Source organism: Barbatula barbatula, assembly GCF_947034865.1.
Source record: "Barbatula barbatula genome assembly, chromosome: 5".
NCBI classification, from domain to species: Eukaryota; Metazoa; Chordata; class Actinopteri; order Cypriniformes; family Nemacheilidae; genus Barbatula; species Barbatula barbatula.
In genome coordinates this window covers 14,675,653-14,691,984 of record NC_136769.1, presented here as the reverse complement: position 1 = coordinate 14,691,984, position 16,332 = coordinate 14,675,653, and the positions used below count along the sequence as shown (strand labels likewise).

General features: G+C 36.7%; 2 protein-coding genes across 5 annotated transcripts; one reads left to right on the top strand and one right to left on the bottom strand.

Moving 5' to 3' along the window:
• Nucleotides 1–149: 149 nt before the first annotated feature.
• Nucleotides 150–12,617, bottom strand: pdxdc1 (pyridoxal-dependent decarboxylase domain containing 1). Of its 4 annotated transcripts, none has more exons than XM_079456893.1 (24): nucleotides 12,067–12,617; nucleotides 11,231–11,304; nucleotides 11,022–11,090; nucleotides 10,748–10,822; nucleotides 10,515–10,661; nucleotides 9,975–10,164; nucleotides 9,762–9,830; nucleotides 9,358–9,436; nucleotides 9,163–9,247; nucleotides 8,966–9,014; nucleotides 8,782–8,883; nucleotides 8,518–8,643; nucleotides 8,350–8,400; nucleotides 7,524–7,568; nucleotides 4,875–4,935; nucleotides 4,710–4,780; nucleotides 4,211–4,316; nucleotides 3,734–3,905; nucleotides 3,425–3,543; nucleotides 3,218–3,339; nucleotides 3,024–3,116; nucleotides 1,899–1,995; nucleotides 1,688–1,780; nucleotides 150–1,541 (listed from the first exon to the last, which is right to left on the bottom strand). In XM_079456893.1, the coding sequence occupies exons 2-24, from the start codon at nucleotides 11,302–11,304 to the stop codon at nucleotides 1,312–1,314; spliced, it is 2,325 nt and encodes a 774-aa protein (XP_079313019.1). In that variant the 5' UTR covers nucleotides 12,067–12,617; the 3' UTR covers nucleotides 150–1,311. The 4 variants fall into 4 exon arrangements, with proteins under 4 accessions (XP_079313019.1, XP_079313020.1, XP_079313021.1 ...); XM_079456894.1 differs by having other exon boundaries at nucleotides 12,073–12,251; XM_079456895.1 differs by lacking the exon at nucleotides 7,524–7,568 and having other exon boundaries at nucleotides 12,067–12,587.
• mpv17l (MPV17 mitochondrial membrane protein like) lies at nucleotides 12,586–15,979 on the top strand. Its single transcript, XM_079456897.1, has 4 exons — nucleotides 12,586–13,353; nucleotides 13,641–13,711; nucleotides 13,862–13,891; nucleotides 14,043–15,979. The coding sequence occupies exons 1-4, from the start codon at nucleotides 13,050–13,052 to the stop codon at nucleotides 14,226–14,228; spliced, it is 591 nt and encodes a 196-aa protein (XP_079313023.1). The 5' UTR covers nucleotides 12,586–13,049; the 3' UTR covers nucleotides 14,229–15,979.
• The last annotated feature ends 353 nt before the right edge of the window (nucleotides 15,980–16,332 follow it).

The following is a 16,332-nucleotide window of genomic DNA, read 5'->3' as shown; positions in this document are numbered from 1 at the left end:
CAAAGACAAAACTCTTGTATGAAATAGCGGATGACATGATAACAATATTATACCCGATTTTTTTTTTGCTTTCAACTAGATGACATAACAGTAGATCTATCTGGTTTAATATCGTCCGACATGAATATGCCATCCAAATAAACAACGATAAAGTAACTTGACATTTTATTTCATTTCTTTAGTGCTAGTTTTATTGACATATCCATAATAGCTCTTTGTAAAATAAAATTATTGTAATTATAAAAGACACAAGATTTTCCTCTTCCCAATTAAACTCCCAATTATTTATTGCACAATTTAAAAAATGACAATATTGAAAAAGAAGCACAATTATGATAAACGGATGAACGCAATGTTGTTGCAGGGATTTAAAAATTCTTCTAATGGATGGACTATTCACACAATATTCATATGCTGATTATGAATGAATCATATTTTAGTAGCAATGCTTTTTGTGTGCTAACACATTCAACATTGTAAACAACATAAGACTCTTCATGTCTGTACATAATAGTTAACCTTCATAAACATCCTAAAAATGTAACAACTACTCAAAGAAACATCTCTGAAACATTCTTCACAGTGACAGCAGTATATTAATCATTTCGCCATTGGTAAAGCCAAAAGTGCTGGATGGATATCTGTGTTATTTCAGGTCATCACACTTCAATGGTATTACAGTAAATTTGACAGGTGTCTCTAAATAGACACCAGGGAATCATTTATGGAATAAATAATCAATCAGGTGTTCCGATTATGGTGTGACACTGTGTACATAAAAGTGCAATAAGGCTAAAGTTTGATTAGCTGCATGAGTCTAACAGCATCACGACCGTTTTATAAGTCTCTCCCTTTGGAGAATGGGTAAAGAAACTTTTGGCAAACAAGACATTTTGACAACCGTTTTTAGCATGGCCACAACAGCCCTTTCGTTGTGTAAATAATGTGTGCCGACAAAAACCTGTCAAACAGACCTACGGATGTAGTAAGGGAAAGCATCCACAAACAAAATCTTAAGAAAACTTAAGTCACCCATATTGCAAGGATATACTGGCAGTGCACCTAAAGAACTGTGCCAAGACCCCTTAACCAAAATAAAATAGTGCAATTGCTTATTTAATCACTACGAGTGTGGGATGTGAGATTTGGACATATATTTAGAGTGTATTTTAATGAAAATCCAGTGTTATTTGTGTTTAAAGCTGCTTCATTCCTTAATTTTAGAAGTGACTCGCTCAAGGCATCAAAGTCACACATACAGGTTCCTCTTTAACAGAGCACCACTGCATTGACATCCACCTGAGAATGGTCTTATCTAAGAGCATCAGAACTCTCTGTGTCCTGGCCCTCGGGTACACGTTGATCTGTTAAGGCGGTTTCCTCTTCTGCATGTGAAGGACGTTCCTGAGGGACCTCTGCCACATCTTCATCAGCAGCCTGGATGGGTGCCGTGTCCCTGAATGATTCGTCCAGCTGGCCAATAGAGCTGGCGTCACTAATAGAATCTGAGCCTGCCTCATGACGCCGGAAGAGTTTTTGGCCTGTGAATCAAACAAAAGGTTTAGCATGTTTCAACTAAACATCAATAAACAGGCCACATGTTTTTGCATGAATTGTTTATTGATCCGGTATCAGTGTGGTCTGGATTATATTAGTTTTCTATGATCGTAACAAGATGTACTGTTACCTGGAAACCGTTTGGTGCTGGGGGAATCAGGGGAGGACTCTTTAATCATCTGGGCTTTAACGTTATACACAGGCTCAGTGCTGTCTAGAGAACCTGTGGAGGGAAGATAGTATGTATAATCACTTTAAAACTGATGTTACCTTCCCGGTTTTATTAGAACCCATTTTTGAGCTTCTTACATTTTTTTTATCATAAGGTATAATGAATCTACCTTCAGCCAGGTTGAAAGTCCTTCCTTTCACAGAGGCTTGTACTGGTGAAAACCAGTTGAGCATAGAGCCCACCAGAGGGATCTGTCGAAGTACACCCTACCAAATAACAGAAAGAAAAAAGAATGATAATTGAATCATTTCATTTTTGTTTAAACATTTTTTTGCTTATTTAAAATTAGTGGTGAAATGGATCGCGGGGATCCGTCATCCGTACAGATCGTGCTGTACGGTTTGGAGCGCATGTGACCTGCCGATAAACTGTAAGTTTATTCATTATAGAGTAAAAGGCTCTCTCCCTCTCCAGTATCTGGAAGATTACAATTTACTCATGATTCAGTAACGCACTTGAGAAGAGGAAAGTTGGTTGAGATACTTCATGATCGCCACCTCATAGCACCTGTCACATTTATAATCTGATCTCTAGAGATCCAGTTGTCACCTATTTACTCTGGTTGCACTTTTATATCATATGTATTTTCTATACATATTGTCATTTTTTAAATCATGATGTTCAATAATCTGTTAAATTAATTAAATCTACAGATTAATTAATCTGTTGATTTCGTCAAGGTACTTTGAAACCTTCATTTTTAATAAAAAATGTTAACCCCTTATAAAAGCACCCCTTTTTTTGAGTATTTTATTGATTGCAAAAACAAGTAATTGTAGTTATAATATATTATAATAGAACTATGATGACCATTTACATTAGCTGATCCGATCCGTGACCCAAGATCCGTAAAATTATTTGAATCGTTAGTTTTGTGATCCGTTGCACCACAATTAGTTAATATATATAGTATTAAAATGTATTTAAATCAGTAAAGACTTGATTAGAAATGAAAGCAAATGTTTTTCTTTCTTTATACACAACATATGGTGGTTGGATCCAAAAATCTGAGAACCGTAGTGAAAAGGCTTCAATTTTATCTTTATCTATTTTCATCTCTAATTATATCTATGATTCAACAACATTCTGTGGATACCCAGTGTGTGTATTAAGGCAAGCAAAGGTAGTCGTGCAGATGCATTCATTCTTACATTTAGTTCATTTCAATATTTTCAGATTTTTTAATCCTAGATGTTGTCTCAGACACTATACATTTATCTGTACAAACACTCACCTCTTCTATGAGCTTCTCTTCATTGGCTTTCTGAAGCTGCAACTGTGCCTCCTGAATGCCTCGCATTACTACTTCTGTCATGTTCTCAAATAACTAGCCGCAAACATAAACAGATGTGTTATTTCTTTGATTTTATACTGCAGTCAGAATGTAATGAATGATGTCCAACAGCTTTAGTCAAAATCAATGCATACCTTTCCACTTTCCTCAATGTGTCTGCCAAGAGATACTATAGTTTCCACCAACTCGTCCACATCCAGGTCCTCAGTTGCCATTCCAATAAATATGCTATTTTTCTCTTCACAAAACTCAGGGCCTGTATAGTAGACTTATTTTAGGGTTTCACAGAGCTTTATTTGATATGGAGCAGTGGCATAACCATATTACTATCAGTCACGTACCAACAGAAAAGTTCAGGTCTGTATCCAGCTCCTTCAGTTTCTTAAGCAAGTCACTGTTGACTCTCTCCACCCTCTTTTTTCTCTGGTCTTCATCAAGGTCTGTATTTCTGGGCTCATATCTGAGAAAACAAGAAAAAATAATGTAAATTGACATTTTAAAACCTGCAACCAAGAAAGTTCATTTGTAAGATTGAAGGAACATCTATCATAGAGTGTCTCCTGTAGCTTTTTTCTCTGATTCAACGGCTAAAACACATTGTGGGTTCAAATCCTAGAGAACTCACATACTGATCAAGTATTGATTCTCACCTCACGCCTCCAAGACCAGGCCAGCTCAGATCCTCAATATAAGATAGTGAAGCTTGTTGTAAGACATCATCTTTAAAGTCCTGTCTGAAGCGCAAGGTGCAGCTCAACACTGGAATCATCTCTCCCAACTTCTCCACCAATGAAACCACGTCATTCTCCTGAGTGCCAAATGCTACACACACACATCACGCACATCATGTGAACATGAATTAGTTAGGTTCTCATAGACTGTCTGTTCAAAATTGTTTAACTTTTTTGGCAAAGACAACAGTGTTCCTGTACCTTTATTGGTAGAACTAGAACTAGCAATTTCTTGAGAAATAATTTAATTAGCACAAATGACAAGTACAACCCCTGTGAAAAACCCTCTGGACCAATGTCTTGGTCACGAGATGATATAGATGTATCTTCAGTTTAGCAAAAGCTTTGAGCAAGCAGCCGCAGCCCATAATTGTAATTATCTCCCAAAAGTCTTACCTGCTGCGGTCATGAGGGGGTTAAAACGAACACATGTGCCCTCATCTTCCAGCTCAACCACATCCACACCACTCATGGGCACCTGCTGTGCCAACTGCTCAGCCAACTGATGAATCAAATAAAAAGCATTGAAAAAAGCCTCTTGTAACTAAAATATTTCCTGAAGAAAAAATAAAACAATAGTTTTGGATCCCTAACAAAGATGAAGTTGCTACATTAAAGAGATGGTTCACCCAAAAATTTAATTCAGCATATTATCTTCTTTTGTGTCAATAGAACAACTTTTTTTAGTAAAAAGTATAGTGAACAATGTTTAAAAACAGCACATCTAAAGTTGAAATGATACTGTATAGACTTTACTACACACAGGATGTTGTGAGATTGTTGAAAACAGCGCTGTCTTCCACGTTTTTGCCATTAGATTATAAACACTCACAGTTCAGTCTGTTTTTTAGATTGTGATACAGTGTTTGTGAGAGAGAGAGAGAGAAGTATTTACCCATCTGTTTAGCGCATCAAGTATCTCCCTCTCCTCCGCAACATTTCCCTCTAATGAGCCGCCACTCGATGCTGAAAAACAAAACATTTGATAATACCATCAAGAACTACCTGTCCTCTATACAACTGTAATGCACGCTGATCTTGACTTTAATGAAAGACTTACATGCACTGTTGTCTTGAGAAAATCTGAACACCACCACAGGTGAATTCAGTTCATCCTCCACCTACAAACATCACAGACACACAGAGGGTGGAGACAGAGTCTAATAAAACCTGTGACACTTGTGATGAAGAGACGGTACAGGACATTTTCATTTCATGCTGTGAGAGCTACAATATTATTGTGAAAACTTGTTTAGTATTAAATGTATTGATGCGATGTCATGGAGAGGCTTTTGTTTGCTAGTAACCGGTTTGACAGGTCAATCTGCACAATGTAGGACATGACCTAAAGTCATGCATTACTGTTGAAATGTATGACACAGGAACGTTTGCTATAATTAACAAACATGAAACAAAATGCCTATTATTAAAAATTAACACATTTCCTCCATTACAGTGGATGTTTCTTTTTGCTCAAATATGAATACTAACCACCATAGACATAAATGCAAGTATACTTTTAAATATTAAAATATATTATATTAAGCAACGATTTTTTGAAGGTGCACTCAGCAATATTCTGTCTAATATGCTGTCTGAAGGCAATACGGACACAGTATTTTAAAGCAGTTTATAGTTTCCAAGAACATTGTAGAAATGCCTGTTCACAATTTAAAGGTCCAGTGTGTAATGTTTTGGAGAATCTATTGACAGAAATTACCTAATGTCTTTACATAAAGAAGCGTTATGTTTTTATTGCCTTACAATGAGCTATTTCTACCTACATACATGGTGTATTCCCCTTACATGGAATTGGTAACCCTAAACTGACAAACTGCTCTACAGAGCATGTTTCGTAAATACATTATCTCCATCAAAGAACAATCATATTCATTTCTATCTAGTTATTATATTCTATATTACTTTTCTTAATGCTATATTCTATGGATGCTGCATTTGTATTGTCTTCACAAGTAGATATGAGTTTGCAGTGGTCTCATTCTCAAGATTCATAAAAACGTCATTTTCCACGGTCTATGTTGGTATAATAACACCATCTGACAGGAAAGAAACACATTGAGCAGAAATCGGACAAAGTTAGACAGATATAGAGTGAACTCTAGACAAAGTTCTGGGCAGAGTTAGAAAGAAATCAATATTTATATGCGGGGGGTGATCAGCAGGATTAGTAAATGACGGTCAGGTAATAAACAGGACAAAAAGTACTACAATGGCTCCATCTTTGGGATCTTAACAGTCGACGTGGAGGTATTAAGCATGTTTACTTTATTTATAATCAACATTATAAATAATAAAGCCAGTTATACGTGTTTTGTTACCAAGAGTGAGAGGAGCCGGTTTGTTAACTGGAAAAGAAACTTTCTGTAAAATATGCTTGTTTTTCTTATCAAAAACTTGTTAAACCAATAAACAAGATAACCATATAACAGACTGTCAATATAAATTGCGTTTTGTATGTTCTGTTTTGTATGATTTCGCTCTGTGCACATCTATCTCTGTGTTATGAATGTTTAAAGGGTAAATATTACAATGTCCCTAAAGTACATTTCATGAAGTGTGTGAATGTAAGCAGTCTGCCAAGTTATAAAGCCGCTCGCCGCTAGATGGCGCTAAATTTCATACACTGCATCTTTAATTCATATGCTGACTTTCCAATACAATGGTTACAAAGATACCATTGAAAGAATTCGGCTGGTCATTTGATCGTGAGATGTTTTAAAAATAATTAAAACAGCATTCATTACCTGGATATATAACTGGATTCTTCACCTCATGTGAGTGTACATAAAACTTTAAATATTAAATTATATTAATTCAATTGTATGACTTAATTATATAAAAATGTCTTTTTATTTTAAATTGTGTATATTTGCCTTTACTGGAAAGGACAGTGGAGTGCAGACAAAATGTTAAATGCGTCCCAATTTATAAGTCACTTAAGATAAAAGCATCAAGTAAATAAATAAATGTAAATGAATAGAAAGAACCATGAAGGCTATGATTACAAAACATTTCTGTGTGAACAACTTTGCAATTACCTTAAACTTCCTGATATTACTGAGTGTACCTTAAGGCCGCATAAGCAATAGGAAGATTCTTATTCATTTAAAAAATGAAATATCTAGCGGTTTTCGAAGATAACCTTTATAATGAACAAACTCCTAACATTAAGATCTTCGTGTTAGATACAGGAACATCACAGTTTAATTTCGCTCCATCTCTCACAAGTCTTAATAAAAAGTTCCCCTTACAAGACTTTCCATTATGACGCCTCACTTCTCCACTGATGCCCATCGAGTCAACAAGTTCTGTAAAGTGACATTTCTAAATGTTTTTGCACATGCCTTCAGCACTGGTAGGCCTTTACACAAATAAAAGCGGAGCACCAGCACTTATGGGTGGACATGGTGAGGGAGGGAACAGTGGAAACAGCGCAAGTGAAGGGGAAAAGGAGTGGGATCAAGCAGGCAGAGGGTTGGTCCCACCTACAATAGAGAGTATAAGAGAGCCCAGCACGTCCCGCAGCGAGCCCCCGGAGATGAGAGGGACCCGGGAATGACACACCACATCCTGAAACCAAGGCACCCACGCTCACTACCACACTAATTTATAAGAGCTGCACACATTGCTGATGGTTACAAAACCACAGCGCCAAACATATATATATGACGAACACTCTGCTCTTTACCATGTGCAAAGCCTCGACGAGAGACACTTCACGGTCAAGGACATCCTAATGGTGGTGACACAGAACACAAATGTTTGCTTGTAAGGTTTAGACTTAAGTTGTCTTACTAAAGGGAAAAGTGGGCCACTAACATGGAGAAAAGAAATGTTTAAAAGACTAGTTCAAGCAAAACAGAAAATGTTGCTGCCATTTAGTCACCCTCATGTTGTTTGAAACTTGAGCTCAAAAGTTGATCATTTAATGAAAATCTGGTATCTGGTGAAAATGTCGATATAATGGCAGTACATTACGACACATACTCAAACCGGTCCAATATTTAAGCATTTTAGCAGTTTTCTTGTAAGAAGTACAAGAAGGACTTACTTTCTGCTGTTACTCTTGCGTACTTTAAGTGTGTCATAATGTACTTCCATGTAGTGAAACCCCCCAACTGGATATTCAAATTTTTTGTGCTTATAGCAGTCATTCAAACAACAGAAGGTTGAATAAATGTCAAATTTCTGGCTGAAGTAATCCTTTGAAGACAAAAGTAACTCTTATATTCCAAATTATTTATGTATAATATTTTTCCAATGTAATGTTTACTGCTTGTAAATTAAAAGAAATGTCTGCCATTGTTGAGATTTTCATCAAGACTTAAACAATGGAGAGAGCAGACCATATTTTTTTCTGAAGAAATAAATATGTTTAAATCGTTTTTTCTTTCTTCTAGTACTCTTTTTCTATTTGCAAGACATTCATTCCTCTTCACATACTGTAATTATTTGAGGTGATTTTGATCTTTGTGCCAGCATATAGTTTAAGAGATCAGGAAAATATCACCTACCGAGGTTTTTATTGAAGCCAGTGTCTTTAAGTGTTCCAACAGCTGTTGACTCTACAGAGAACCAAATCAATTGTGTCCAGTGAGGTCACAGGAATATTCTTGATTGTTTAAAGTTCTTTACATATGATGCACAAACCCAGATTCTCTGAAAGTTGGCAGGGTACTTACTAGTTGCGTGGCGTTCTTAATACTCTCTACAATCCCATCATGCCCAAGGTACTGCAGGGACAGCCAAAGAGGCAGAGCCCGCAGCTTCTCTACTGGTTGGCTTGATGTTAGACCGGCTGAGAGAGACTGCCCCCGGCAGACGGGGAGGACAAACATATCAAAAGAAACATTATTATTTTAATCCAAAACATATCTGAAAATCTTACTTGATTGTCTTCTTAACAGTTTGATAATTGTGTGTTTGATAATAACCATTCCACTAACCAGAGCAGGGTCATCATGTCTGTAAAGAGTGACTGCAGGAACAGCCGGAAGACCCAACCAAGGTCCCGGAGTTAATGTCATACTATCACACTTGGTGGCCGCCTTGAGAAAGAGAAAATATGAGCACAATGTCAAACACAAGAAACCAACTTGCTCTAATGCCCCCCAAAAATTGCCAACATACCGTAACAGAGGAGGAGGCTTGACCAAGAGCAAGGGTTGCCAAATTCACCCTGAGAGAATGGTAAACAAAATTTGATAGACATTATTGCTAAATGATCAGTATGTGGATATTATTTGATTTTGTGACAAACACAGAATGAGAAATCTATTTATTATTGTGGATGCCAATGGTCAAAATTGGAACCAACTAATACTAACCCCTCTACGTGGAGCCACATTTTGGACTGAACACAGAGCTCTTTCAAACGACTGAGCTTGTCAGTGTGACCTGCACCTGGCGTTCCTGAAAGCACAATTGAATGACATATTTAACGTTAATGATTGCTTGCTAAACTGACAATTAACAAAACAACACAGTTTGCATTAATGGAGAAGATGTTCTGATTAACTGACCAGCATTCGCTATCAACAGGAGTGGAATCTTCCCTGACTCGCGATCATCTTTAATGAGTTTGTCAAGAAGTGCAACATCCTGTGAAAAGACAATTCAGTAATAAAAACTTGCATAGTCCTTTAAATTTATAAAACTTTGTGTGAACAGAGACAAAGACCACTTTTGATTTTTATTAAAACTTTCCCTGACAGCAATGGTCACTATTTACTTTCACTGTACAAATAAAAGTTACGACATGCATCATAAAACTGCATAAAATGATGCATGGATCAAAAGAAACACATACAGGTTTCAAAGGAGATTGAGCTGGTCTTGTTTTGCATATCCAATAAGGCACATTTTGTCCGGCATACACTTTTAAAAAACATATAACCTTTTTGTATCTCAAAGAAAAAATTCCTACCATTTGGTGCAGTGAGCCAAACATGGTGTTACAGGGAACAATACAAAGACTTGAGAGAGGAAGACCCAGCTGAAAAACAATCAGAAGAAGATGTTACCTAATCAAAGCAAACAGTGCTCACCAAACATCACAGTCATTTGGTAACATAGCATGGTAATATGAAACATTTCACATCATGTGGCCTATACAAATGATTTGGAGGTGACATTGTACCTGGCTGCAGAGATGTTGTCCCAGGTCAGGTCTGCATGCAGCACTTTGGTAAATAATAGGCTGTTTAGAGCTGAGCACAGTAAAGCCCTCAGTGGCATAGTCCTCGTAATGTGTGTTAATGACCAACCGACACACTTTCAGCACTCCATCACGATCGTCTTCATGGTAATAAGCAGAGCCATTTTCATATCTATACAAAACAGAACTGATTAAAACATGTAAAGGTGGTTCACACAACTGAAATGCTGTTAATGTTATGTAGTATATCTGTTGCAAGTTATGACATTGGTGAAATCAAGGACTAAAGTAGTTCAGCAATAAAAACGTAATGCTTTGCCTCGAAGATATTTGAGCAAAGGCACTGGCAATAAAAGGAAATGACCAACGGTGAAGCCAGTTACATATGCCGTGACACAAATTTCTATACAGAACATTACTCCAAAAATTGACTAAAGTGATAGCACTAAGGTGATAGTATCACTAAAGTGCATTAATGCCTGGGGAAAACGCGTTTCACAGAAACTGAGAACTCATGCATACTTGAAAAGCCTGCAGAGCCAGAGAGTGGTATCTGACAGGATGCGTGTGGTCAGCTTTCTAAATCTCTCTCGATCCAAAACAGAAATATATGCGGCCAAACTGTGTCCCAATAGAGCCATGTGTCCCTGCTCTCCAACATACTGCATCCTGTAAAAGAGACAATAATAGTTTTATTACACCATGCAGACGATTCATACATGGTCTCATGGATGAAATACAACATCATGCCCAACCGATGACTCTGTTTGTCATCATCTCCATGCATCAGGTTCTGTACCAGCTGTAGTATGCTCACAACATCCTGTCCACTGCAAGGAAAAAATAAATGTATGTAGACAATAAAAACACTGTTAAGCCAATGAGAGGAGTTTTTAATGTAGATTATATACACATTGACTATAAAGAGCATGTCAAATATATGAAATACGGATTATGGCAATATTAAAGCACATAAAACTATAATTATTTGCTTTATTTGTAACGAAAATATAAAAGCAATACACGTACTCTCCTTGTAAAGGACCTGGAATGTCTTTCCAACTCAGCTTTTTTCTTTCTTTCACCTGTTCGGTCTCTCTAAATATAAACACACATCATAAATGATATCTGAAACAAAACACCTTTTTGTATATTTTTGATGTGCTGTTAACATATAATAAAGAGGATTTTAAAGTAATAATTGGCAAAAAATAAGGAGCAAATCGGATAAATCTTACAATTTCCCACTTTCCAAAATCTTCATGGCATCAGAGAGATGGTTCCCCATCTCGGCGAGTGTAGTGTCCATCATCTGGAATGCACAACAATGATTATGGGTATTTTGAAGGGCAAACTGAAACACTGGAGGAATCATATATTCCCCAAATTTCATACATGTCTTGTCATATAAAATAAAATGATTCCTGAGGATATAACAAAAGTCATCCTATTTCACCTGTGGGCAATATCACTGCCTACATGACACAGGGATACATTTCCCATTTTAAAAAACTCAGATGATGATGTCAATGGACGTAAAATGTGTCCAATAAATCCTTATTGCCCTCGTTTTCTTATCACAGTAACACCCGAGTTACCTGATTCTCAAGGTACAGGGTGTGTTTTTATACCAAAATCTTTCGAATGACAAGCTACCAAGTCACTGGTCTCAGCTGTACGAGCTTATCACCTGTCCGGAAAAACAAGGAAAGACCGAATGTCATTTGTCGTCCTAGTGCTAATACAACCCCTTTATATTTATAACACTACTGACTCCTGCTTCAATCATTTTTACTTTATTCCGTCACACCAGGTTATAATGGCCGGATAAACTTTGCAAATGAAAGTGTGTTTGTAGATAACCATTTGTAAATAATCCTTTTTAGCAACACGGTATCATTACAAGACGACGACAAGTGTAAACCAATGGAGACTAAGAGCAAACGCTCGATTTGATCGTATGACCGCATCATTCCCTCCAACGTAATGTCTATGACAGCCTGGCATTGATATGGAATACGCTTCCTGCATTTAAATCAAATGAGCGAGTCCTTCGGGAAATGGTCTACGTTACCTTTACCGGCGGATTATCCTTGCAATGGTGACAATCGAGTCGCAGGGACTTCCGGCGTCCCTACACGTTCTCGCAGGCTATAAATATGCAGAAAAACTAATCCAAAAAGCACAAAAACCTGCTTTCGTATCCTTGCGTATCGCTATTTGTACAGTGAATTAAATGGTGTTACTTCCTGGTCTGGTGTCATGCCTCTCCACGCTGGCAGCGCTGACGTAGACTAAACATACGCCTCCTTTGTCAGATTTACCACATGACATGTTTTCATTTATTTCTTTGTTTTATGAAACATTCTTGATGTATGTATGTTAAACGAACGGTTGTGAAGTTGAATGTTTTAAATAAATTACAAAATAATATTCAAAACGGCTTTGCAGATGTGTAGGTATAAGCTATTGTAACCTTAAAAGCGGGTGAAATGGACGTATTGGTAAATGATGACATAATCAGCATAAAAATCAACCAATGTAATGTTAGTGAGTCTTGGTGCATATGGTCTGTCGGTCGTTAGGCTATTATATAGAGATCCGATAGAAGCGCGCCGCCACTGCGCGCGCACGAGCTCGCGGTCAGATTAATGTAGGATTTGAGCACCTGACTTAGTAACGGGAAACTGCTGATGACTGTATGAACGCAGACCGGACCCTTTTAATTTAATTGCTAAATAGATTAATCAATTGTAATTCTTATTTTTTGCCTTGCTGTCTTTTTCGGAGTTGGAACCGCGTGTGATCTGTTTTATTATGAGCAGTGGTTTTGTTGATGTATAGTTTCATCTTATTGAAGGGTGTTACAGTGAGCTGTCAAACTGTAACTCTGTTATTGATCGATTACAATGCAAAGCTGACAAAGAAGTAGAAGGGCGCTTAAATGAACTTGTTAGGTACTTTGCACTGACCAGAAGGTCATTCAATGTCAATCCACTTTTTCTTTTGTGTCCATCGAGATCATTTCTAAAGGCTGCAAAACATTTTTAGACGAGCATGAGAAAGTCTTTCTTTAAACGAGCGAAGGTTGTTCCTTGGATAACTAATGTCACGCTATACGGATGCTTGTTTGCGGGTGGGGATTTTGGGCATCAGTGTCTGGCGCAAAGGGACGAGATTGACTGGAGGCACACGAGAAACGTGGCTATCGTGGCCCTCAGTTTCCAAGGTAACTTCAATTATTTCTGGTTACGGGCCTTGGAACGTCGTTTCCCGGGAAGATCGGCTGGCATGATCTTCCGCAAATTGCTTTTGGATCAGACTTTTGCATCACCTTTGGCGACCAGTGTCTTCTACACAGGTATGCTGAATGTGCAATGAAATTGTGACAACCTATCAAATTGGGATAAATATTCACTAACTCGTATAGTTTTCTGTGGATAACGGGTATTCTCTCACCTTAACTTTAAGCGTCTCATCTAATAAAGACTGTCCCTAAAATAGCAGCTTTCCTCCAATACCGCAGGTTTACAATACAAAAAACACAATTTAATGTTGAAAACGTATTAAACCAAAATATATCAGCTACATATGTTTGGTTGTTTATTAATTCAATTCTTTTCTCATTATTGATTTTTTTATTTACAGGTGTGAGTTTCTTAGAAGGCAAGGAGGACATGTTTGCAGACTGGCGAGAAAAGTTTTTCAACACATATAAGGTACTAGATTGTCCACAAAAACACGCTTGCCACCATAGCCTGACTTTCCCAGTATTTGTAAACTAATTGTGAAGGTGTCCTTATGGGATTTGAGTGTTCTCTGATGTTGCACCAATCGACGGAGCTCACCCCAGTGTTTTTATATTTCAGACTGGACTAATGTATTGGCCATTCATGCAAGTAAGAAACAGCACTCTGCATATATATTTTTAATATAGACAGATAATAGACATACACATTCCTTTATCTTCTGCTTTGTTCATATTCCTAACTTGCATTCAGCTCTTTTTTACTCTTTATGTATGATGAAAGCCTTTTCTTTTGTTTTCAGTTTCTGAATTTTGTTTTGATGCCAATATATCTGAGAACAGCATTTATGGGCTGTTCAGCATTCCTGTGGGCTACGTTCTTATGTTTCTCACATCAGAGTGGAGATGGAACAGCAGCAGTGGCTTTAGCCTGGATCATAGACCCCAAAAAAGCACTTCTAGCTCGCAGTTCTGGTGTGGAGAAATAATGACATTGTGCGGCAAACAAACATGCCTTTGCGGACAGACATTGCTATTACTGTAATTGTAAATCTTAATTAAACTAGTCTTACTGCTATAATGAACATGTATATGTTTGATATGCTTATATTATAACATTACAGCATTAGGTTGCCATTCAACTGAAATACCTCATTTGTTTCATTTATTCAAATAACAACGCTGTAAACATTTTTTTAAAGGTAATACTAGCGGTTAGGTAAAATAAAAATAACTCCTAAAGATAACAGCATGAACCTACTTTGTTTGTATATGTATTTAACATAAATTTTAATGATCTAACGTTAAATGATCTAAAATGTCAAAATGCGTTTGATTTACATTGAGTGTATACGAATAATGTCTCTTCTTTAAAGAGAAATTAAGACACTTACCTTACATGCATAAGGTTTACTTAACATGCACAATTTTACATGTTGGGTGCAGTCATGCAAAACTTGTTTAACTTTTAAATGCATATGTTATTTTCCGTAATTATGTGTCACAATTTACATGTTGTTTATCATGTTTAATATAGATCTAGCAGTGGTTATATATGTAGATTGATCAGCTTCAAGTCAAGCTGCTGTTTAGTCAGTGTATAGGTAATGTTTAACATGTTGTAAAACAAGACAGATCAACATAGATCGTGGGAGATATTGAGGGTGGTTCCGGGTAACATGGATAAACAGCTTTTCCTGTGCTGATTGTCTATGTGGATTAAGCAGGATAACACGTTTGCTAATCTTTGAAGGGCAGAAATGTCTGCTGTGCATGCTGTATCCCCAATGACAACAGGGGGAAAAAATCTAAATGTATATATTTTTACAGTACGGTTTTTAAATGCCTTTATGTTTAGATTTTAAAATACATATTGTATGACAGGTTGAGAACAAATCCATAACTGTTTTTAAGGTTTCTTGTTAGAATTGTAAAGTTAAAATATCCACCATTTTTTCATGACTTTCAGTATCTGATGGTGCAACGTAGCATTAGTTCATTCAGTCTTTTAACTCCCTGTTTTTAACACACTCAATATATTAAAGGTCAGATAGCAAAACACAATAATGTCTGTACTTTTATTGCATTTATTTGAAAAAAGGCCCTTCAGACTATTAATGATTTATCTAACCTATCAATGCCTGTGAATTTATGTAATGTCATAAATGTTAAAAGCCCATAGTGTGCAAAATAACCCACCTGTAATTTGCCAAGAATATATTATGTGTGTGTTTGTGTGATGTGTGTGACCCTGTTCTACAAATCCAGGGTAAATTTTTGAAATTGAGATGTTTACATAATCTGAAAGCTGAATGAATAAACTTTCAATTGATGGTTTGTTCGGATTGGATAATATCTGGTGGAGATACAATCATTTAAAACTCTGGAATCTGAAGGTGCCAAAAATCTAAAAATTTGCCTTTATATATTTACAGTATAAAGTTACAAAATATCTTCATGGAACATGATCCTTACTTAAAATTCTGATGTGTTTTGGCATGAAAGAAAAATGTATAATTTTCACCCATACATTGTATTTTTGGCTATTACAAAAAATTCCTTTGCTATACTTAAGATCCAGGTTCATATACATATGTACAGTGTTGTGTCTACATAAACTGTTATTACAAGAACTGAACACTAGAGAGAAGATAGAGAAGGGCGCTTGATCAGTGTAGACACCAGAGAGAATGTGAGATGTACATGTGAGTTCGATCTGGATTAAAGAGAGTGAGCATCTAAGAATTTCATGTGTCATCGCCTCATTTCTTGTTTTGTAAAATTAAGTAACAATATAACATACAGCATTTCCTGTGGCTCAGTGGTTAGAGCATGGCGCTAGCAATGTCAAGGTCATGGATTTGATCCCATGCACATAGTCAGAAACATGGTATAATGCAATGTAAGACGCTTTATATATATGGGTAGTTGACAAATAAAGGCTACCATAAATGCATCCTATGGTGCCAAAATAAACTATTTCATTCCATACATGTTAGCCTATATGGTATATTTGACAACAAAAACAAACTGTTACATTATCTTTTATATTATTCATATTATCACATCGAATAGCATAAGAGAGATTTGTCG

What these genes read in the sequence shown, in the direction of transcription:
- mpv17l (XM_079456897.1), top strand. Translation starts at nt 13,050, where the DNA reads ATGAGAAAGTCTTTCTTTAAACGAGCGAAGGTTGTTCCTTGGATAACT. An exon ending in GACCAGTGTCTTCTACACAG is followed by an intron (nt 13,354 to 13,640) that starts GTATGCTGAATG and finishes TTTTATTTACAG; the next exon opens with GTGTGAGTTTCTTAGAAGGC. An exon ending in TGTATTGGCCATTCATGCAA is followed by an intron (nt 13,892 to 14,042) that starts GTAAGAAACAGC and finishes TTTTGTTTTCAG; the next exon opens with TTTCTGAATTTTGTTTTGAT.
- pdxdc1 (XM_079456893.1), bottom strand. Translation starts at nt 11,304, where the DNA reads ATGATGGACACTACACTCGCCGAGATGGGGAACCATCTCTCTGATGCC. An exon ending in TCGTCGAGGCTTTGCACATG is followed by an intron (nt 4,936 to 7,523) that starts GTAAAGAGCAGA and finishes TGATGTTTGTAG; the next exon opens with GTGGAGGATGAACTGAATTC. An exon ending in AAGAGAAGCTCATAGAAGAG is followed by an intron (nt 1,996 to 3,023) that starts GTGAGTGTTTGT and finishes GTTATTTGGTAG; the next exon opens with GGTGTACTTCGACAGATCCC.